At 42.8% G+C, this 23,948-nt stretch overlaps 1 protein-coding gene across 1 annotated transcript in view; it reads left to right on the top strand.

Annotated features, from left to right (window-relative positions):
* Nucleotides 1–21,458, top strand: part of LOC137268963 (ubiquitin carboxyl-terminal hydrolase 5-like) — a 32,933-nt gene extending 11,475 nt beyond the window's left edge. Inside the window, exons 6-20 of the mRNA XM_067803587.1 lie at nucleotides 6,024–6,259; nucleotides 6,804–6,898; nucleotides 7,869–8,062; nucleotides 9,315–9,386; nucleotides 9,989–10,070; nucleotides 12,759–12,881; nucleotides 13,090–13,243; nucleotides 13,501–13,558; nucleotides 14,518–14,640; nucleotides 15,482–15,570; nucleotides 15,775–15,879; nucleotides 16,345–16,488; nucleotides 17,084–17,220; nucleotides 17,677–17,803; nucleotides 18,312–21,458. Coding sequence (XP_067659688.1) covers nucleotides 6,024–6,259; nucleotides 6,804–6,898; nucleotides 7,869–8,062; nucleotides 9,315–9,386; nucleotides 9,989–10,070; nucleotides 12,759–12,881; nucleotides 13,090–13,243; nucleotides 13,501–13,558; nucleotides 14,518–14,640; nucleotides 15,482–15,570; nucleotides 15,775–15,879; nucleotides 16,345–16,488; nucleotides 17,084–17,220; nucleotides 17,677–17,803; nucleotides 18,312–18,484 — 1,912 coding nt within the window. The 3' untranslated portion in view covers nucleotides 18,485–21,458. The remainder of the gene's footprint in view (nucleotides 1–6,023; nucleotides 6,260–6,803; nucleotides 6,899–7,868; nucleotides 8,063–9,314; nucleotides 9,387–9,988; nucleotides 10,071–12,758; nucleotides 12,882–13,089; nucleotides 13,244–13,500; nucleotides 13,559–14,517; nucleotides 14,641–15,481; nucleotides 15,571–15,774; nucleotides 15,880–16,344; nucleotides 16,489–17,083; nucleotides 17,221–17,676; nucleotides 17,804–18,311) is intronic.
* The last annotated feature ends 2,490 nt before the right edge of the window (nucleotides 21,459–23,948 follow it).

Raw genomic sequence — 23,948 nt, 5'->3', positions numbered from 1 at the left:
ACAACAGTGGTCCCACTCGGAGAGCTACGAGAAGAATCTGGCTATTCCCCAGTGGTTGATACGTCACTTGCGGTGGTGGACAGATACCGGGAATCTATTCAAAGGTTTACCTGTGATGACCCCGGTACCGTCGCTCACAGTTCAGACGGATGCCTCCCTCACAGGGTTGGGGGGATGCGTCCTGGGCGACCTCGCGATGTCGGGACTATTGTCCGACCAAGAGGCGACCTTGCACATCAATGTGTTAGAGTTGAGAGCTGTGACGTTGGTGTTCGAACGCTTCGTGGATCAGGTTCGAAGCCGAGTGGTTTGTCTAGAGATGGACAACCAGACGGCGATGTCCTACATTCTGAAGCAGGGCGGCACTGTGTCTCCGTCGCTCCTTCAGGAGGCGTGGCAGTTTTCTACTATGGTGCGATCAGTTCAGCATACGGGTTATGCCTGTGTATCTCCCAGGGGTCGACAACGTGCGTGCAGATGCGCTCTCACGACGTGTTCTGGCTCCCCACGAGTGGTTGCTCGATCGGGAGATATTCGGGATTATCTCCCAGTTGTCTGGGTCGTTCTAGGTGGATCTGTTTGCCTCTGGAGTGACGAACTAGATTCCGGGGTTTTTGTTCGCGGATTCCTGATCCGAAAGCGATTGCCGCCGACGCCTTCCAGCAGGACTGGGCGGACAGGGTGGTGTCGGCGTTTACGCCAATTCCCCTGATTTCCAAAGTTCTGTCTCAGCTTGCCACCCAACCAGCGCGGCTACTAGTGCTTCTCGCACCTCTGTGGCCGTCTCAACGCTGGTTTCCGGTAATACTCAGGTCGCTAGTGTAGCCGCCAGTACCATTACCGCGGCGACCGAACCTACTATCCCAGGACGGCCAGCCTCACCTCAATCCCCAGGATTCAGTGGGTGGCCTGGCCACTGTCCGGAATCGTCTCCAAAAGAGCGGAATTCCTGCATCAGTTGCAGACACAATTCTGGCTTCGTGGACAGATTCCATGAATGTACAGTGTGAGGATAGATCAGCCTGTTATGCGCGCTGGTGTGGAAATAGAGGGATTCTCGATCCCTTTTCTTCGACTGTAGTTGAAGTATTGGAGTTCTTACCGTCTCGTTTAGAATCTGGCTTAGCCGCTTCTACGATTCGAGGCTACTCCCTGGCTATTTCAGCCTTCCACATACCCGTTGAGGGTGCCTTGTTGGGACAATACCCCCGGGTACAGCGTTTTCTTGCAGGCGTGGACAGACTGCGTCCGGTCGTGAAATTTGTCTCGAGTATTGGAATGGTTACCCACTCCTCTCGTTTATGACTTGGCCAACCCGTCGTTACAACTGTTAAGTTGGAAGACGACTTTTTAGTGGCGGTTACGTCTGGTAGACGTGTTAGCGACTTACACGTCATGTCTTCAGACCCGGATCTTACTATGTTCCATAAGGATCGGGTTAGCATTCGCTTACCGGATTCATACCGCCCCCCCAAAAAATTCGATCATTCGCTTCGAATGACCGCGCCTAGCGATCTAACTGGGTGCATGCTGCCTGCGTCGTCTGATAATACATACCGTAAGGTTCGTGTATTAGACGTTATGAAACCTCTTAAAGTTATTTTAAGAGAATAGCCTTGCTCCGTACGGAGAAACAGCTATTTTGCTGTTGTGGTGGCGGAATGGCTGGCTGTCCGACTGATACACAGACGGCATCCCGATGGATTGTATCAGCAGGCTGCAAGGTCTATATACATAAAGGCTTATCTCCCCAAAAAGGGGTTGTCAGCTCACTCAGTGAGAGCAGTGGCCACGTCAGAACCGTCATTACCAACTGAACAGACACTCACGAGAGTGTGCTCGGTTCGGTCAGTCAGTTCCCTGCAGTAGACAGAATAGTTCTGCTCAAGCTGATTAAGCTTTGTTTGATAACTATATCTGTTTGCACTCGGTGTTGGGTAACTATCCATTCCCATTTTATCGGCGGTGATATTTGGTGATGGTTTCTTAGTCCCGCCCTCTTTGGCTGGGTGCCTTACTTTCCTTTCCATTTCCCTGCTTAGCTTGCTAGTGCGGTATGGACAAGGTTCAGTTTGGCGAGTGTCCCGTACGTCCAGGTCTCCAAACTTTGATTTGTGTGGGCGGGGTTTCTCATTTGGGATTTCCCAAATTCTAGCCAATGGGCATGTAAACTTTGACAAGCCTTGATTGACATCAGCGGTCAGGTGACCAGGTCGGTGCCTTTTCTATTTCCGTGTGATTGTAGATTTGCACTTCGATCGAATGGACTGTTGCTGTCAGACAGAATACCACTCCCAATTGCTTCTCTTCGGGAGTCTGCTTAATGCTTATATGTACCCCAAGGAGGACTTCTTCTGAAAAAGAATTATACAAACCTGTAGAGGTTATGAATTCTTTGAAGAATGTCCTCCTTGGGGTACGGCCACCCGCCTCCCCTCATTCTGTCTGATACGTTCAGCATGAAAAGTGAGGTGCGAGGTAGACGGCCAGAGTTACCTGCTCTTGGCTGTAGGGGGCCTGGGGGGCCCTGTAAAGGTGGTCCCACAAGACAAAAACGAGTTTTTTGTTTTGTAAATATTTATTATCAAAATAGTTACAACTGTCGTAGGGATTTTTAATGGACATAAAAATGCTTATATGTACCCCAAGGAGGACATTCTTCAAAGAATTCATAACCTCTACAGGTTTGTATAAATTTCTGTGATTCGTGTTCCAGGGCATTCACTACCATTTGGAATTTCTTCGGCCCCGTGGTTATTCAGACGGGTCACGAGGCCAATCACCAAATTTCTGCATCACATTGGGATTGTGTTCGAGACTTACATAGACGATTGCATCCAGGCTCAGAATGATGCTGGCATTATGCTACTTCACATGGAGTTTGCGATATGGCTTCTTCGCCAATTAGACTCGATGGTGAATCTAAAGAATTCAGAACTGATCCCTACACGCCGTCTTCAGTTCATCAGATCTGTATTCGACACTCAGGCCAGCAGAGTTTTTGTGCCAAGGGAGAGGTTCAACAAGATGTTACATTTGATTCCTCTTGCCTTGTCTCCGCCCAGGACACTCCGGGGCTTTTGGGGTTACTGTCGTCTGCTAAGACTCTCACTCACAGGGGTCAACTTCTTCGACCCTTGCAAATGTTTCTAGTTCCTCATATCAGGAAGGGTGATCTGTCCGCATTGATCATCTTACCCAGGGAGCTTCATTCTCATCTATTGTGGTGGATGCAAGAGTCAAACGATCAATTGGATGGGATCAACTGGGTGGACTCAACAGTTTTTCAACCTGGTAGACTCACTAAGCATAGCGATTCAAGCCAATCATATTCCAGAGGTAAAGAATGTCATGGCGGACTCTCTGTCATGTCCGAAGCGGAATAGAAGCTGCATCCAGAGGTGTTCAGGGCTGTTTGCCTCCCGCTGACGGAGCCGACTATAGACCTGTTCGCCACCAGACTCAGTCATCAGCTGCCACTGTTTGTGTCTCTGATTCTGGATCCGTTAACCTTAGGACTAGACGTCCTCGCAATTCTGTGGGACTTTCTCAACGCTTACACATTTCCACCAGCTGCTCTTCTTCCACTTGTACTTCTAAAGTTACAATCGACTCGGCAGATGGCACTGCTTTTGGTCACACCCTTTTAGCCGACAAGGAGTTTGTCCATAGATCTTTGAGAGCTAGCTGATCCAGATCCAGTGCCACTTCCCGTTCAGTCAGATCTGCTGGTGCATCCACACTCCGATCAACTACACTGGTCTCCACTAACGCCCCATCTGCACATTTGGCACATTTGCATTGGTCATTAACAGCCAAGGGTTATTCTAAACGCGTCGCTACTGCCATCACTACAGCGTATTGTACATCCACAAGGTCGCTTTATGGTGACAAATGGAAGAATTTTGAGTCGTATTGCAGAGGGAAGGGCATTATGTCTCCCATGACAGCATTGCCACAGATGGTTGCAGAGTGTCTTCAACACCTACCTACTTATCTACCTACTTAGCCTCACTTAACACAGTTATTGCAGCGGCGTCGGGAGTAAAGTTGTCTACTGTTCCTGAGTGCCAGTCTCTGTTTAGGTCATATAAGTGGTGTATTAATCACAGCAGTTTCGAGCCCCGGCTTGGGATTTGTCCGTTGTCTTGGCTCATCTTACGTCGAATGAATATGAACTATTGACAGGGAAAGGTTTTGAGCATGTCACTTTCAAGACGTTCTTCCTCCTGGCCTTGGCTACAGCCACGCGTATATCGGAGTTACATTCGTTCGATCTTTCGCGGGTACGCTTTTAAATGTATCGACATGCTAGAGTGTTCTAGGCTTAAGGTGGGATTTCCTTGCCAAGAACCAGTTACCAGGACAACCAGATCGGGCCTTCAGTATCCCTCCGCTGTCATCTATCCTGGATCCAGAAGACACTGAAGATTTATCCTTGTCCTCAGTTCGGGCAATGAGGATATATTTAGTCGCCTCTAAGGACCACCACAGACTACGCAACTCTTCAACCCGCTTTCAACGGCTTCCAAAGCAGAAGTATCGCGTACAACCTTGGCTTTCTGGTTGAGATCCACGATTCTGTGAGCGTACGCCTTTACGAAGTTGCAACCACCTTCGTCCGTAAAGCCTCAGGAGACAGGTGCGCTCGCTTCCATCGTGGTGCTCCATAGGAACTGTTCACTGCAAGCCATGGAAGGTTGCTTTTGGAAGTCAGATAATGTGTTTGCCCGCTCATAACCTACGGGATGTATCAGTCACAGACGTCGAAGGCTTTCATCTATTCGGTCCATTGGTCCTGGCGCAGCAGGTGTCGTCGACTTGTCCGCACAGATAAGCATCTCCCATGTTCTTGGTCTTGCTATATACACAATAAACATTATTGATGCTATCCATATCGTATGCACTTTGCTCAAATGGGCTAGATCATTCTCACCTAAGGAACTAGGGCGTGGTGCACTGTCATACCCATGGCTGGATAAACTGTGCGGGCAGTCTAGTGCATGTGCAGAGATGATCGACACTCTGCTTATTGACCTCTACTCTCTGAGCAATCACATCAGTGGAGCCTTGAATTCTGATTACCTAACGGTTTTCGACGCGGTCGCTCCTAATTCCTTTCTCGCCTTGGTAAGTAGGGAGATCGGTACCGAACGTTAAACTAGTTCAGCATCTGTGCTACTCCTCCTTTCACCACCGTCCAGCGTGTGACTGTGGGGGGTAGTTTCAAAGCAGGGACATGCCAAATCACTAGGGTCTCCTGATAATCATGGGGCAGCAGCGTTAATTCCTTGCCACACTACGTCCTTTTGCTTAGCAAAAATTGCTGCTGAAACCACATTTACTCGGGAGCGCCCACTCAAAAGAGTTTTTGTGCCGTGTAAGCCAAGTGGTTTCCGAAGCAACCCATCACAAGTACGAAGTAGTATATCGGGAGTTGGTGCTACTCTTGGCCTCCTTGTGGAATGCATCCTCGCCTGTACAGTGTGTCAGAAGGTAATCTACAGCCCTCCAGCCAACTGAGGGATAATGCATAACGTGAAATAGGATAAGTTGTATATAATAAATTGTATATTTATATACTTATCCTATCTCACGTGATGGATGCCCACCCTTCCTTCACCGCATCACAGATTACTTGGAGCTCCAAGAAGAGAATTACAAGTAGAGGACGTCACATGGTCGACTGCACGTGCAGGATGAATGACAGGCATCTATTGCGGGGACAGAGGTCGGAGGGTCAGAAGCCAAGAAAATTTGATTCAACTTAGCTGACAGCACGTTTCTACGCTGGGTCGAAGAGAGGAAAAGAGATGCATAATGTGAGATAGGATAAGTATATAAATATACAATTTATAGTTAAAATTTCCAATTTTAATTTTGATGACTGGAATATCCTCGAGTCAGAATAATTACCTGGAACTGAAGTAACACTAATGAGCAAATTACCTGAGAATCTAAGGTAAACGGAACTGTTGATTGTACATAGGCGCTGTTCCTCATTCTGCTGTCTTGTTGTCCAGACATGCAGACAACCTGCTCCAGCTGGACAATGGCCGCAAGATTCCACCTAGTGGCTGGAAGTGTGAGAAATGTGACCTCACCAACAACCTCTGGCTTAACCTGACAGACGGATCCATTCTCTGTGGACGCAAATTTTTTGACGGCAGCGGCGGCAACAACCATGCTGTGGACCATTATGCAGAGTGCAAGTATCCCCTCGCTGTCAAACTGGGCACCATCACACCAGACGGAGCAGGTGCGTCGCAACACTGAATAGGAGTAAATGATCTTTAGGAGCAGTTCATCACAATAACTGACATATGCCCAGGTGTGAAGAGATTCGGACAATATTTAAGTTTTGCCTGTATATGAAGAGCACTGTTCTGTATCATTTACATTCATTGTGTTGCGTGTGTTTTTGTAAATCAACCTTTTTGTGATTAGATTATGTGGAATAGCAACCAGAGCCTTTGTCTGTTTATGCTATGACTATCATATTCTGAACAAGTGAACATTATTAGTAAGCATAATAAGCATGAGCCAGGGTAAGTGTAAAATGTCAATTTTTACTAAAGAATTACATTTTTCATCAGTTATCATGGTTATTGTTTTTGAACTTCTTGTCTTGAACTTCTTTGAAAGGCAAATTTAGATCTTTTTGCATCTAATTTGATTGGTTGGTGTCCGTTTTCTACCAATATCTACTGTTTGGTGTCCAAGTTCCCACAGGTTATCTGGTATGCAATTTCCATAATAATATCATACAGTGCTCTGTAGCTAATGTATCCTGTTCTTCATAGATGTGTACTCGTATGACGAGGATGACATGGTTCTTGATCCACATCTGACAAAGCACCTGGCTCACTTCGGCATCAACATCGCAGCCATGCAGAAGGTATGCTGGTTGGCTAATTGTTTAAGGCTAGACACTGCACCTTAAATTGACAACATCTCATGGAAAATACTCTCTGTCAGTTGTTAACTTGTATAACTCTAATACTTGTGAAGCATTTTGACATTGGTAAGCTGAAGCATGTGGCTTTAACATGACATTATTACAGATACATGGCATCAGCTGAAGGCAGGACCGCATGACGCTGAAGGGTAAAATGTCATCTCCAGTGAAAATATTGGACTAAAACATACCCACCCTGACGATTTACAATTAGGTATTAACATCATTGTGGCCTATGTTATATTTGGGATTACACGTTCTTAGTATTCCTAGGCAACTGAATCCAGGATTCGAACCCACACCCTCAGAGTTAGACACCTACTCGCCAGTACACAAAGTCAGCTGCATAGCTCCTACGGCCGAAGGCCAATTAACACTTATCAGAAGGGTACACAAAGCCTGCAGCCTAGACTACCAGTTGTCTGACATTCATTTTTGTTGAAGTTGAAGTGGCATGGAAGCTAAATGGGCTTGGCGGCTGACTTTGTCTGCTGGCAATTAGGTGCCTAACTCTGAGGGTGTGGGTTCGAATCCCGCATGGGACTCAACTCAAGAAAAGTACTAGAATGTGTACTTCACTAGGAAAGTGTAATCCCAAATATAACATGTTACATTTGACCACTTTCTGAAAGGGATTGTGTGATCATATCATTGTGACTCTGAGTGAGTGTGAGTACTGGTTTTTCAACTTCTTGGAAATTTTCTAGCAATTCCATGTATCTAGGGATACTCTGGTCTTTATTCCCAATTGGGGAGTCAAACACGTGTCTGTGGTGTGATGCGTGTACAGTTAAACTACTACTCTACCCAACAACCTTAAAACATGTGGGTCTTTTGTTACCAAGAGAGTTACCTCCCTGACATGCTACTGATTACTAGTTACTAGCAGAGGTGTGTATCATGGTTACAGACCGAGAAGACGATGTTGGAGCTCGAGATTGATCTGAATCAGAAGATTGGGGAGTGGGACGTCATCCAGGAAGCAGGAAGCAAACTCACTCCGATGTACGGCCCGGGATACACTGGGATGCGGAATCTCGGCAACAGTTGTTATATGAACTCTGTTATGCAGGTGATGATGACGATTCCTGACTTCCAGCAAAGGTGAGTCTTCATGTCGTGGATGCCAGCATGATCAGGGATTGGGAAAGAGAACTTTGACAGTGGGCCATTTGAAGGATTATTGACCAATTTCTGAAATTAGAATGTTCCACTGCTTTTGTTTCAATAGTAAACTTCAATATTTTAATGCAACATGTTTTGTTCTAATGTGAAAAATGGCACATGGCTGCTCCCAATCCCTGCATCATTTGTTCGTTAGATTTGACAAATGATACAGGAGAGGTTGAAATTGTGAAACTGCAGACATTGTTTTTATATGAATATAATTCACTTGTTCCATGATGTCTGTCAGGGATTTGTTGCAATTTAAAGCCAAAGTCAACAGTATTACGACTGTGTTACTATTGATAGTATTAGCAATGTTCATTGGTATCAGGCTGGGAAGATCCAGTGTTGTGTCAGACCATCCAGTCCCACTTTTCCATTTGTGAGTTGACTCCCAGGTTGAAATAAATGAAGTCAGAATTGTTTCAGAATGTTCAAGAACGCAACCATCTTCATTTAAACTTTATGGTCAAAATCCTGTAGAGTTGTCCTCTGTTTACCAGACCATCCCTAAGCTAGCACTGTAAAGTCAGTTTAGTCTTGGCTAGTACAAGCAGCCATGTATACACATCTATGCATATCATCATGTGAGTGAAATATTAAGAGCAACATTTAGCCCAATATCACCTCACTTCTGTTCTTACTGCAGAATGGTATCAAATCTGAGTAAACGATTTGTTTTTTATGAGATTGTATCTTTCCTTAAAGACTGTCCCACCCCACCCCAGCATCCATACCTTCCGTTCTCATGTCTTCTTAGTTCATGTCAGTATGGTGATCTAGAACAGTAAATTGTACTGCAGACAACAGAAATATCCACTGAAAGTCAACATCATTTCAAGGGCCAAATTCTAAACCAATTCTCAGCGCTGAAATATTGCTTCAGACTTAATAAACTAGACATGAAATGTAAACAAAGTAGTCTAGTTCATTGTGCCCCACATGTTTAAACAGGGCTAGGAACAAACTCTGAAGGCTATTGAATGAAGGTCTACATAAGCCCCAGGACTAATCTTGAAAATAATTTATTAAGGGTTGTCTCCCCTTCAGATGTGAATTGACATGGATGTGTGACTCTATCAAGTCTCATGTGTGTTGATAGGAGTGGGATCTGACATTGTCAAAATTATTCATGTTCACCAAGACCACAAATATTCATTGCCAAACAAACTCTGACACTCCGTTTCAGATATTATGCAAAAGAGGAGGAAATATTCCAGTCTGCACCGTCCATTCCAGTTGGAGATTTTAATGCTCAAATGTGAGTACAAATGATGATTTTATGAATGTATAACAAGGTCTAAGGTACATTCAGGAACAGAGCCTCATTTCGTAATCTGTGTAGAAGCACTCAGAAATGTAATACTCAAAGAAGACCTTTGGTCGGAAGGTACTGAATTATTTACCTGTATGAGGTAATTTGGTAAATTTCTGTTGTGAGGACACTTTTATCAGTTTCTAATCAACAGCAGTTTATGAAATAAGCCAAAACCCCAGTCAGACATTAGGTCTTACCCAGACTAGACACCAAGTTGTGGTGAATTTACTCAGATCATGGAACATCTAAAAATTTTGGCTACCAGTTAATTTAGACTGTTCTTCAGAAATCTAACTTGTCTCGGGTGGTCAACTGGATCTTATTTCATACACTGTCAACAGTATATCTTTCACTCTAAAATTGTGGAAAAGATCATTAATGTATGTGTTTTGGTGCATGAAGGTTGTTCATCTCTCCCATGATATGGGTGAAATATTATTGATGAGACCATTAATGTTCACTCACTCACTCACTCACTCACTCACTCACTCACTCACTCACTCACTCACTCACAAACTCACTCACTCCACTGTCTCTACTTTTAGGGCAAAGTTATCTCATGGTCTTTTGTCTGGGGACTACTCCAAGCCCCCGGTAGAAGGGGAGTCCGATACTCAGCTAGTCCAGGTGAGTAGACACTTGGTATCATTTCACTCTCATAGGGATCCATGAAGATCCATGCCAGAATCGGTCTTCAGGAACTCAGCATTGGGTTTTGGGGATTTTTTGTTTGGTTTTTTTTAGCTTTTTTCATGAAAATTCTGCAAGGTGCGATTAAGGAAGGTATGTCCTGATGTCAGTTACGTACAGTGACCAGTTCCACGTTTTATTTGCGCAGCATGCTATGCGCACCTGCAGACAATGTTTACTGTAGACAGGAGTCAACTTTAAGAAATTTCTACCTCCAACGTTGAAGAGTTCGATCTTAGTTAAGATCGCGATCTTAAATCCGTGCTGTCTTAAGATCGTCTTTGTGCATGTACATTAGGACAATTGCATAGTGATTGTAAAGTTGATTGTAGGGGCCTAACATTGATTGTAACTAAGATTGCTCTGTGCAAGCGGGCCCTGGTGGTCAGGCATGCTGACTTGGTTGACATGTCATTGTATCTCAGTTGCATGTATCGATGTTCATGTTTTTGATCACTGGATTGTCTGGTCCAGACTTGATTCCATTGCTATATAGCTGGAATATTGCTGAGTGTGGCATTAAACTACCAACCAACCACCCTGGATGAAGCAACATTATAAAGATCTTCTACAAGTTTCTGCTTGTTTTATCGAATTGAGTGTCTGTCAGGAGTGTGGAAGGCAGCTTCATATCAAAAGGGGATGGAGGAGTAGCTCAGTAGCTAAAGCCCTGCTCATCATGCCAAAGACCCAGCTTCATTTCCCTACAAGGATGCAGTTCGTGGAGACCATTTCTGGTGTCCCCTGCCGTGAAATTGATGGAATACAGTCGAACCCCATTGTCTCGAACTCGGTTGAGATGAATTCTCGGATGTGTCGAACTGACATCTCGGTCCCTGCCGATTTCCTTATATTTATCATTATTTTTACCCTGATGTGTCGAACTAGATGTGTCGAATTCCCGGTTGTGTCGAACTCATTTTAGGGTCCCCAAAGGCTCTAACAAGGAGAAATTTACCCTAATGTCTCGAACTGTCAAAGCTGGTTGTTGCAACTGAAAACTTCAGTCGCGCAATCGGAAGTCATCCTCATAAACGTGCTACCTAAAGATCAAAAGTAACGATTAACGGACTCAACAGTCAAGTGACAAGTTTAACTACGCATCTATACACACATTGTCAGCACACTTACCAACTGAACTTTACTCAAACAATTAACCATAATTAAGTTGTTACCAGTGACACGTTGATCACGGACCGACATGTTATCTCTAAACAAACAATGGCGCATGTTGTCATGTGACAGTCTATGTTAGCAGTCATGTGATTTCCTTGAAAATACAAAATGAGAAGTGGGGAAAATGGAGTTGGATTATCTAAATTGATGTTTTGTTTTTGGTTTAGTATTTAAGGTGTAGGATCCATTTTTTTAACCAGTACGGTTAGTAACATGGCAGACCAATTCAGCGAAGGACCCGATCAGCCCGGGGGGATAACTGGATCGCATGTTACACCTAAAAAGTGAAAATTATCTGTGAAGACAATAGAGACAAAATACAAGGCTGTCATAGCTGTGGAGTCGGGTAGAAAATCCAAAGCAGAAATTGCAACTGAATTTGGCATACCCGGAAATACACTTCCCCACATGTACACGTATGTACATTCCGATTCCGTTTGTATGAACTATACAACTTTTTATACTGACTGAAAATGAATTAGTGCTGTCAACTAAATGGGATCGCTTGTGAGTTTGTTAAATTATTCTTGTTCTTATCTTTTTGTATGCATATTTATTTGCCATGACGAATAAAGTGATTGAATTGATTTACATTTGTACATGTTGTAATTTAAAGATCAATACTGCCGTAAACTTTTATTGCAAAGATATATTGTTCGTATGTGTATCCTACTGCAAAATAACGATGTGTTAAGCACCATGGTCGTGTTGGTTCTTAGTCTTTTCAATGCTGACGGATGTGCCGAACACTCTGATAAGTCGAACTTTCCCCTTGGACCCGACGAGTTCGACACAACGGGGTTTGACTGTATTTCTAAAAGAAGAGTAAAACCAAATCACTCACTCATATCAAAGACTTGCTGGTGCCCTGCCTGGTTTTTGGCATTAGTGGATAAAACAAAGACTGGTTGACTCTGAATCAGTTTACTGTCTCAGTGGAGTATCTGTTTTGTATTTCAGTGGATTATCATTATGAAACCACCATTAGTCCCATCAACCACAAGTGACCACACACTATAACACATTTTCAGTTACTCATGATGTCCCATTTCATGTCACCAGCTCACCCCATCATCATCTGTACAAATGAAATCTGGGTGGTAAAGAATAGGTCTCCAGCATCCTAGGCTTGCTACAAAGAGCGACTTTGCTTGTCGTAAGAGGCGACTAACAGGATCAGGGGGTCAGACTCGTTGACTTGGTTGACACGTCATCGGTTCCAAATTATGTATATTGATGCTCATGCTGTTGATCACTTGATTGTCTGGTCCAGATTCGATTATTTTCAGACTGCTTTCATTTAGCTTGAACATTGTCTGTATCTTCTTTGTCTTTGGTCCCATTCACTTTGTTTGACAATTTCATTTTCCAATCATGCTAGATTAAATATTAATTATATGTTTGTAAATAGTGCTTAAATTTGAATTGATTTTACTGTTTCTTCTTCAGCCACCCACAGGTATTCGGCCACAGATGTTTAAGACATTGGTTGGACGAGGTCATCCTGAGTTCTCTACAAAAAGGCAACAAGATGCACAGGAATTCTTCCTTCATATCCTCACACTCATAGAGGTCAGTACCTGATGAGCACTTCGGGAATGGATCCAGGGGTTTCTGCTGGTTTAACGGAATGTTAGCCTGGAGAAATAGAGGACAACAACTGCAGTGGCAGTCTTCATACCTGGATTTCTCCTGTAGAAGAGGCAACTTTGCAGCCACCATGTTCTTAAAACTTTCACAACATCTTAAACAGAGTAACCTATGACCTTTCTTTTTGCAGCGTAACAGTAGGGGACACGTCAATCCGTCTGACTGTTTCCGATTTGAGATTGAGGACAAGGTCAAGTGTTGTGGGTCAGGGAAGGTCAAGTACACAACAAGAGAGGATTATTGTCTTTCATTACCAGTGCCGATGGAGGCAGCCACTAATATAGGTATGATCACCTGGGTGCACATCCTCTCGTACCTCAACTGCTCATTTGTCACTCCTCACAGGTTTCTCACTCTTGTCCATTTGCAAAGGTATCAGAACTCTGTTGCCTTGCTGACACAGCCAGATATGCAGTTCAGTCCACGCCAGTTTTTGTTGAGATTCCTCTATGACATCATGTAATGTCCACACAATAATTCCCTGTTGAGCAATACTTTAAGGTGCAGAGCATTTCAGTGAAGCTTGCATTTCCATTCACAGAGGAAGTGGCAGCTTATGAAGCCAGGAAGAAGGAATTAGAAGAGAAAAAAGAAATAATGTAAGTACAGGTCCTGTATCTGATTCCAACCTGTCTAGAGTGTGTGAACAGGGTATTCAGCAGACAGCCTACATGTTTCACATAAAGGAAAGCTGCATTGTGAAACTTTGACATTTTGAAACAGTGACTTGACATTATCATCCTTTATAGCTAAAGTGGATAGAATAATAATTAAAACACCCACACATTATCAGAAACAGACCATTGTATCTTGATAATGCCTTTAAAATACTTTGATGATGGGATGTTTTCAAGCCCATTGTCAGGTGACATCATGACAGCTCTTAATGTTCGATGACCTACGGCTTGTTTTAACTTGAGTTCATTATTATTGATATTTCTGACTCACATATGTCACATGTATCTATCCTATTATGCACTTTCTTGTCAGTGTCACCCATAACAACTGAACTGTAACTAACATCATACAGCAATGAAAACATCGACTGGAGATCTAATGTTGTTTAGAACTGAAAAGAATGGTGGCTGGTAGTATGGGCAAAGGTCAAGGTCAGATGTTGTCACTCAAGTAGTGACATCAACTGTTTTGTTCTATGATGCTTCCATATTTGAAAAAAGTCTGTCAGAAACCTCAGTCATTTGTTGTTAGCAGTAAATGCTTCAAAACTTATGTCATTGCTTTTATTCTTATGTCATTGAAAATTCTGTCCGTTTTAGCTATAATAACAGTAACACTATTTTTCAGGGCATTATCATTTGCAGAAGCCCTCTGTCATTTCAACTGCCTTTCTTACTTTGGCAGGTAATGAAAGACCTTGGGCTTCTGCAAATAACAATGCCCTGAAAAATAGTGATACTCTTATGACGTCTGATGTATATGTCAGTCTAGCATGTCCACTGGTATCTTGTAGAGCAACAAAGGCTGAAAACAACTTATCTAACTGTGATAATCTCTTGCAGAAGTGTATGATTAGGCTGCCAGGTTTGCCATGTTTCAGAGACCCCAAGTCAATAGTGCGGCCACGTATCTCACTGTCTGCTTGTCTGGAAGCATTCTCATCTGTTGAAGTCATTGATGATTTTTACAGCTCGGCCTTGAAGGCAAAAACTCAAGCTCACAAGTAAGTGTGTGGGAAGAATGATGACCCCCATCTTTGGTTCAAGATCAAATTAATAGAGTTCACTGCTCATAATATTTTTCTCTGTATTGATGCAGAAAATCAACAAGTGAAGAGTGGGTGTCTTTTTTGGCCTATGGGACCATTTAGCTGCATACCCAAGCGTTGGTACCATCTATCATGGCAGGGTAGCTTAGTGGTTGAAGCATTTACTTGTCATGGTAAACACTGGGTTCGATTCCCCACATGGGTACAATGTGTGAAGTCGATTTCCTGGCGTCGATTTCCATGATGTTGGTGAGATATTACAAAAAGTGGCATAAAACCGAAATGGCTCATTCACTTCCCATCTGTCAGAAGTTGTAGTGTTGAGTTTGTGATGGTATGACAGCCGGACCTCTGTCATGGAGGAGACACTTGACTCATGTCTATTGTTTTAATCTTCCTCGAATCACACACTCACACAGAATATAGCTCATCACTGAGTCTACCCGTGAAGGTCCCGGGGTAAAATAGGCCTTCAGCAACCCATGCTTGCCATAAAAGGTGACTATGCTTGTCGTAAGAGGCGACTAATGGGATTGGGTGGTCAGGCTGGCTGACTTGGTTGGCACATGCCCTCGGTTCCCAATTGCGCAGATCGATGCTCGTGTTGTTGATCACTGGATTGTCTGGTCCAGACTCAGTTATTTACAGACCGCTGCCATATAGCTGGAATGTTGCTGAGTGCCGTGTAAAACTAGACTCACTCACTCATCTCTGAGTCTGACACATGGCATATAAAACTTAATGTTACTCACTCACACTCGGAAGATTAGTGACATGATCTATTCGCTTGTTTCAGGACAACTCGGTTCCGGACATTCCCCGATTATTTATTTGTTCAGATGAAGAAATTTACCATAGGTCTAGATTGGGTCCCCAGAAAGCTAGGTATGATCTTGGATATATTCTCCGGATCTGTATTTTATTTTGGCACCACATTGTGAATATGATGCCAGACTAATCAGATTTATGTGATCAAATATAATATTGCTGACTGAAGTAAAAAAATAGGTCACAGACAATAAAACCAATAAAAGATGGTGTTTTGAGCCCCTGTTGTTAATAATTGCATACCCTCCTTTGTCTCAACAGATGTTTCTTTGGGCATGCCAGATGACCTTGACATTTCTGCTTTAAGAGGTGAAGGTCTGAAGGCAGGAGAAGAAGAGCTACCTCAGGAACAAGCACAACAGCCAGGTGAATATTTTATTGACACTATGAGCATGGTGGTCACTGTATGTGCATACATTTCTGCCAGATGAATACTCATGCTATTGATCATTGGATTGTTTGGTCCAGACTCGATTATTTACAGACCACCGCCATACAGCTGGAATATTGCTGAGTGCGGCATAAAACAAAACTCACTCACTCACTCCCTCATACATATCTGCCAACATGCTCACGTGATCATGAAAAGTTGCATGTGGTGTGTCATCCAGCAAACACACTTCACATTGTCTGCATGTGCATACAGACAATACGTATGTAGATTAGTTGATTCCCACCTACACCAAGCTAACTGTAAAATTCAGAGGACACTGTGTGAAGCCATACAGTGTGACCTCATCAAGTCCGTAATGTTACCTTGTATGTTCTTTCCTCCATCAATCCCTATATTCCTATGTTCACTTCTCAGTCCCTCCTTTTTCATCCTTTTAGCAATAGAAATAGACGAGGCCACAGTGAGCCAGCTGATGGAGATGGGCTTCGACCCCAATGGGTGTCGGAAGGCTGTGTATCACACCAACAACTCTGGGGTGGAGGCAGCAATGAACTGGGTCATGGAACACATGGGAGATGCAGGTAGGTGCCCGATACTTACCAGGACAGTCTAACATAGAACACAAAGGTGCCAGGATGCTCAGACTAGACCAGTTACAGGGACAGTCAGACAGGTCTCATTACTGGGAAAGTCAGATAGGACTTGTTACCGGGATAGTCTAATAGGCTTGTTACTTGGACAGTCAGACAGGGCTTGATATGGGGACACTCTAATAGAGGTTGTGACTGGGACAGTCAAACAGGGCTAGTTACCAGAACAGTCTTACACTGCTAGTTAATGGACACTTGGACAGGGGTGTTTACAAGAGGAATTTCAGACAGAACTAGTTACCAGAATGAACAAAAAGTCACAAAAACTGTAGAAGAAAGTAAGGATATAAATTCACAGTCTTAGATGTCACTATTACATTTAAGAAATTCCAAATTTTCTTACCTGACAACGCTGGTGAGTACCCATTGTAGTACCAGTGCAGGCACACTGGTTCTTGGACACAGGATCCCACTCGGATCTATCCACATGGACATGGGGCCCTGTTCAGGTAAAATTCAAAGTATTCTCAGCATGAAGATTTTTCCGTTCCTACTTTTCTACCAAGACTTTATTCATGTGTTCCAGACTTTGCATCCCCTCTTCAGCTGCCAAATTCTGCACCATCAGGAGGCGAACAGTTCACCCCTTCAGAGGAGGCGTTGGTCATGATCATGTCAATGGGCTTCACCAGGGACCAAGCGATCAAGGCACTCAAGGCCACGGTACGTGAATGTGTGGGCCCTAACCCCATGGAAATATCAGGATTGAGTCCCAACACCCCAACATTGTCTTGGGAGAAAAACATCTGGATGGAGTTGTCACAGTGTTTGGCATTGTGTATATTGTCACATCTAAACTCTCCTCTTGGGTTCTAGTTAATAATATAAGTACCTTTTCGCCAGTTCGATATGAACATAGTATCTCTCACAAGTTACTGTCACAGGAAGATCTATACAATACTATAGTATTGTAGCCATAGGTGGATGGGTGAGTGGGTTGGTGAGTGAGTGAGTGAGCGAGCAAGCTTCCCTGTCAGAACCGAACTGACGAGAATAGTTTTCCATTTTGTGATGTACTGATTTACAAAGCCTCAGTGATACCTTTCGTCCAATTCATCCCTTTGTCTTGTCTGTGAATGACTGATGCTTGGATCCTGTAGGGTTGTCTTTCTTGTTCAGGACAACAACATAGAGAGAGCAGCTGATTGGATATTCAGCCACGCTGACGAGCTGGATCAGCCAATGGAAACAGATCAAGGCCAGGCTGCTGCACCGGCAACACCCAAGTTCCGTGATGGGCCAGGAAGTAAGTGTCCATAGTAGATGATGATGTCTGATGCATCCTCTCATAGAAATACTGTACCATGACAGATACTATTGAACAGAATCAGATCGTCCTCAACTCCTTGTGTGTATTATGTAACCAGTCAAAGTGTATCCTCGTGAATGGAGGGGCATAGGAAGAGTTCATGCTTTTGCTCATCACCCCGAAGACCATTTTGATTCCCCATTTGAGTACAATGTATGTAGCCCATAATTCATGTTTCCATGATATTGCTGGAATTTTGCTTACAGCCGCATAAAATATGGTCTCTGACTGGGCATATGAGGTGATCTAGTGGATTGGTTGGTTTGTTATTTAGTGGATTGGTTGGTCTGTAGTTTTATTAAAACAGTGCCAGCTGATTTCTTTGCTCATTGTAAAATTCTCTGGTGTCAAGACTCTCTTATTTCCAGGCATGTAACTTGATTGTTGCTGAGAGTATCTGAAAGAAAAAAGAAATGTGAAATTCCTAATGTTTCGTTGTTTACAGAATATCAGCTTGTAGCTTTCATCAGTCACATGGGCACATCTACCAGCGTGGGCCACTATGTGTGTCATATCCTGAAGGATGGAAAGTGGGTGATATTTAACGATGAGAAGGTAGCCCAGTCAGAGCATCCCCCTAAAGACCTGGCCTATCTCTACCTGTACCGGAGATGCTGAATGCGCTTGACAGTACAGCACAATTAAATCTTGACTGTCAAACGCTTGGCAAACGTCAAGCCTAAACAATCTAAGATCCACAAGATGTTACTGAGTCAGCAAAATGTCTGATATTCAATGGGCTCTTTAGAACATTCTTCAGTTGGTAAGTCATTTGGTCAGAATACTGTGTACCTTTTACAACAGGGAAACAGATTACTTGTTTGTGCAGAGACAGTTGTAGATATTCCTGTTTCACAGTCAAACACTCTACTTGTTCACTGATATTTCACTTCAGTCACTCCTGGACACCAGGATCCGATGATAGTTCAGAGTGGTGATACACCCACATTATGTTCCTTGATACCTTGAACTGATCGTGGGTTCTGATCCTGTATCTGCCTGATTGTCATCCCTGGTTTGTCACCTCCAAACTTGACCTTGTTGGATTTACCAGTGTGACAAATGTCTTGACAGACATCAGTTTGGGAGTTCAACATTAAGAAGACGTGCTATGATAAAATTTACATGCACATCAATCTGGCGTTAGACTCCGCCATTCACATCATTACACTCACTCTACCTCCCTTGTAAGAGGCAAAATCACAGCATTGCATGGTCAGGCTGTGGACTTTCTGGTAGTTCATGCATGTCATCAGATCGAAGCTTATAATGTCCATCACTGGATTTTCTAGTGAAGACTCCGGTGATTTATCTTCAGTGCCACCATCTAGCTGGAATATTGCTGAGTGTGGCAATAACAATTTGAATCAATCAACATAGATGTAGGTCATTTATCACCTTACACATCAATCCAAAATACTGAGAAATAGTGCAGTTCACATTGCAGATACATATATATATATACTAGCATTACTCGACCACCCATTGAGTTAAATAGTCACTGGAGAAAGATGGAGGTTGTGTATTAACTGTGCAGCTGATGTGCTATAATCTGTAGCCTGCAGTGGATTACTGAACACAGAACCACTCTGCTTGATGTACCAATAGTCAGATTCAGCTACTGATGGCTATTGCCTGTGTTGTAATGTTGTGCTCACAACACTGTTTGCGATTAGCTGCACTAGTCACTGCTCACCAGGCAACGTTAGTCTAAGCCTACCGCAAATCGTTGTTATAGGCACTAATACCAACACAGCTGCAAGTCTTTGTTATGCTTGTAATAAGATTGTTTGTGCATCTGGAGCCCGTTGCACAAAGCTCTCGTAAGCCTAAGATCTTGTACCTTTCCTCATATCATCACTACCTCTTCTACTGTAACGTAGGAGGTACCAGTGTTACGAGAACAGTTACGAGATCTTAGGTTTAAAAAAGGTTTGTGAAACGGAGCTCTGGACCCTACACCTGCTAAGCGCCAACAGCTTATGGTTATTTTTTATTCATTTGCCCACTGCAGTAGAACTGTTGCTATTAAATGTGTAGATTTTGAGGCAAGTACAACAGAGACAGTTCAAGATTTTTAAAACAATTTGCCTACTCTCCTTACTGTAGCTGTGAAAGACCTCTCCACTACATCTGGGCAAAGATATGTATAGTATTTGGCAATAGTGTATTTGTTGGAATAAAGTTACAGATTCCTGTATGTTTCCCTTCTCACTTGTACAAAATATTTTGTTGCACTTAAGACAAAATTTGATTGAAGATGGTGTTAATTGTAACAGTGCTTGACTCCATGTGTGCCTTGTGATAATCAGTATGCAAATTCAGGGACATCTCCCAGAGGCAAGATGTCCTCAAGCCCAGTCTAACTCTCACTGGGCATTCATGTGGGCTTGTAGACTCTCTTGCCATAGGAAGCTGTGATGGCTGGTGTAAGCAACATGTTCCTCCTCACTGTAAGAAGCTGTAGAGAAATTTCCGGAAGTGCTTCCTGTAACTTCACAACTGCAAGAATATCACAACCATGGGAATTACTTCAGGAACTTGTCCCAGACCTTCTGAATCGCTCTCACTGGAAATAGGTGCAAGAATGCTTACATAGGGGTAATGTTCACTCTGTCCAACCAATTAGTCGTTCGTAGAGGAGTATACTACTGCTAAAGGGCCAACATCACCTCGACTCCATTCTACACAGCAATCTTTGCACTTCTTCTTTTGTAAGTCCCCATAAGTTGCAGTATTCCTGGTTGTATGATCTCATTGTGAACATTGCTGTGTGCTGCTTGAATCAACAAGCAAATCAATATGAAACACGCCCCACAGAGTTTGTGGCCATTGTACCAGCCAATGTTGAATTCCATTTGTACAAATGGTCAGCATCAAAAGCAGTGACACCACTGATTCTCTTTGTTCATTTACATGCTAGGTTTTGTAAAAACAGTTGCATGCTTCATTAGCTGTTAACCAATGTCCTCAACTTGCTTGTTTAGGAAAAGAATGTCTTTTACTGGACACCTTACACCATTTTCATAGGGATGTTCGTAAGTTCTTTTATTATTGACAGTTTGTTTTTCTGTTGTCATTTTCCAGCCTATTTACTAATATGGTAGTGATTCTGGGCAGGACTTAGCCCAACGGAGTGACCTGAAACAGTTGATTCCATAGTTTAATGTCAAATATAGTTACAGATGATAATGTAACGACTTAGCTGTATGTCACATATTAGTTGAAAGTAACCCGTCATGGACCTTCCACTTTCATTCCCAATGTTAGTGTCCCGTGTAAAAAATTTCCGAATTGCCTTGATATTGAGGTAAAATCATATGGCATGGTACAAATTTACTCTGTCATGTTCAGGTGTATCAATAGCATCAAACCAAGATGGTGGATGGTGTCCTGTAAACTGCATTTGTGCTAAGTTTGTTCGGCTACTTCGTTCGCAGTTACATTTTGGTTGTATTACAACTGATGCAAGCTTTCCTGTCACTGTACAGTTGTGCAATATAAGTGCTTCAACTGTCAAAACAGAATCATATTCTGTGATATTTGTCTTTATTTTTATTTGAAAATAAATATAAATGTTCAGAATGTTGTGTGAGGTGTCTCTGTTGTGTTTACATACCTTATTACATAACTGCAGGGACCATGTTTCAAGTGGGGACAGTATTTCCGCATGACTATGGAGATTTGTATTGGCAAACAAGGATAAGCTGAGCACCAGCCTGACAATTATCCCGTAGTAGCATGTATGATTGCCACCCACAGGTGCTTGCCATAGTGAGTGAAGGAGACCCAGGTTGTCTGACTAGGTGTAGTGCTATGGGTGAGTCAATTTCATCATGCACAGCATGTGCTCTGGTGTACATCTGAACTATCTGTCACAAACCAGATGGGTTTGCTCTTTGACAGACAGCCCCAGCTTGTAAAGTTGTTCTCTGCGCCCGTGCAACATATCCTTGTTTGCCAGTAGAGTAACAAAGACTCTTACTCACTTTCATCCATACATGTGTGTGATCATACCGTGATTGTTGCTCATGCTGTAAACCTTTGGTTTTCTTGTACAAGACATACTTTTTTCAGACAGCCTTATCGCAGGATTAAGGTGTAAAACATTCCCAACAACAACTATATGAGCCAGTATGGAAGGGAAACTCTCACCCACAGAAATGCAGTAACCTTAGATACTACATGAATGTATTCTGACAAAGCTTACTATCTTGAAATTTCATCTTTGTAACTTGAAAAGTCAAAGGATATAATGTGACAAATGGTCGTAAGTGTTTAGGCTTAAATTACTCCTGTTGCTGTTCTTGAGTGTTTATTTAAGAGTCAAACACAGACGATGCCCTACCACAGTGTTGTCAAACGTCTTTTTTTTAAGTCCACAATTCCAAGTATGATAGTTCCAACAAAGTCTACAAACCCAAAGCTGTAATAGTTCCTGCAGTGTGAAGAAACCCAAAGCTGTAATGGTTCCTGCAGTGTGAACAAACCCAAAGCTGTAATAGTTCCTGCAGTGTGAACAAACCCAAAGCTGTAATGGTTCCTGCAGTGTGAACAAACCCAAAGCTGTAATGGTTCCTGCAGTGTGAACAAACCCAAAGCTGTAATAGTTCCTGCAGTGTGAACAAACCCAAAGCTGTAATAGTTCCTGCAGTGTGAACAAACCCAAAGCTGTAATAGTTCCTGCAGTGTGAACAAACACAAAGCTGTAATAGTTCCTGCAGTGTGGACAAACCCAAAGCAGAAATGGTTCCTGCAGTGTGACAAAACCCAAAGCTGTAATAGTTCCTGCAGTGTGAACAAATCCCAAGCTAGTATAATAGTTCCTACAGTGTGAACAAATTCTAATGTATGACAGTGCCTGCATTGGTGACAAACGCAAATTATGATAGTTCACGTGACGTTCACAATCCTAAGCTCGACAAAGCCAAAGATGGCACTTCTTCCAGTGTTGCCCGGCAACTAGACCAACAGTCAGCAAGTAAATACTGTGAATTAACTGCGCGTTAATTGGTAAACCATAAAGCAATCATGAGGCCACAAGCTGAACACAACCGGAAAGAAAAACAATGCTGTCACTCCTCCACGAACCTTGTCGCCAAACAGTGTCAGATATGGAACATACCAAACGTGTCTGAACTATTTCGTGTTTGTGGCAACTGCTAGTTTTATTGTAGAAATACGGTTGGACTCTATAGCACGATATAGGTATATTACCATGGCATATTGTTCAAGTGTTTCTCAATTGTATGGTGAAACGTAGTAGAGACAGTGCCACTAGAATAAAATAATCAAGTGATACACTACATTTTACTACACTGCAGTGCAGTAATAGAAAACGCGCAAGATGCGTTATCCATTCGTTACATCGTCACAGAACCACTCGTTTCATGAACGTTGCCACTGATCTCATTTGGTATGCATTGGCTGAATGTAGAGTATTAACAAATGCGTGTAGATTTGGTAAGCCATGAGAATTGTTTGGTAAGCATTTTCAAACCAAGAATATTTTTGTCCTTCTCGGTAGAACATGGTGTTCATCTGAGTTTAAACACAATCAGTTTTCTAATCCACCCAGATCGATCTTTGTATTATCGAGTGATATATTTTTTTTTTTGTGATGCTGTCCTTGACATTTCACTCTGTATTTCAGTCTAATGTAACTCTCCACGTCATATGAAAAAACAGCGTAATTACATGCACCTTTGATGTGCTTATAGATACCTGTTACAGTTGTGAAAAATGTCAAACATGTTTGCTTCAAATATATATATATATATAACAGTTTCTGTTGCCGTTTCCTTTGAATTGCACACATAAGACACCATCTGGAAATGACTGAGTACTCCAGTCATGTGTTATGTAACTGTGTCCGTGTTATGTAACTGTGTCTGTGTTATGTAACTGTGTCTGTGTTATGTGAGCTCAAATGCAAAAAATGACATCGTGAGTGTGTGAACTGGCAAATTATTAAATTTATGACTTTTTATAGTTCATACTGACAATATACTGGCATACAGTGGAAGTTGTCAAAACCGGCATCTGTCCAATCCGGCAAGTTGTCAACACCAGCATAAAGTCT

Source organism: Haliotis asinina, chromosome 16 (assembly GCF_037392515.1).
Source record: "Haliotis asinina isolate JCU_RB_2024 chromosome 16, JCU_Hal_asi_v2, whole genome shotgun sequence".
In the NCBI taxonomy this organism is placed as follows: domain Eukaryota; kingdom Metazoa; phylum Mollusca; class Gastropoda; order Lepetellida; family Haliotidae; genus Haliotis; species Haliotis asinina.
This window is presented reverse-complemented; position numbering and strand designations above follow the sequence as displayed.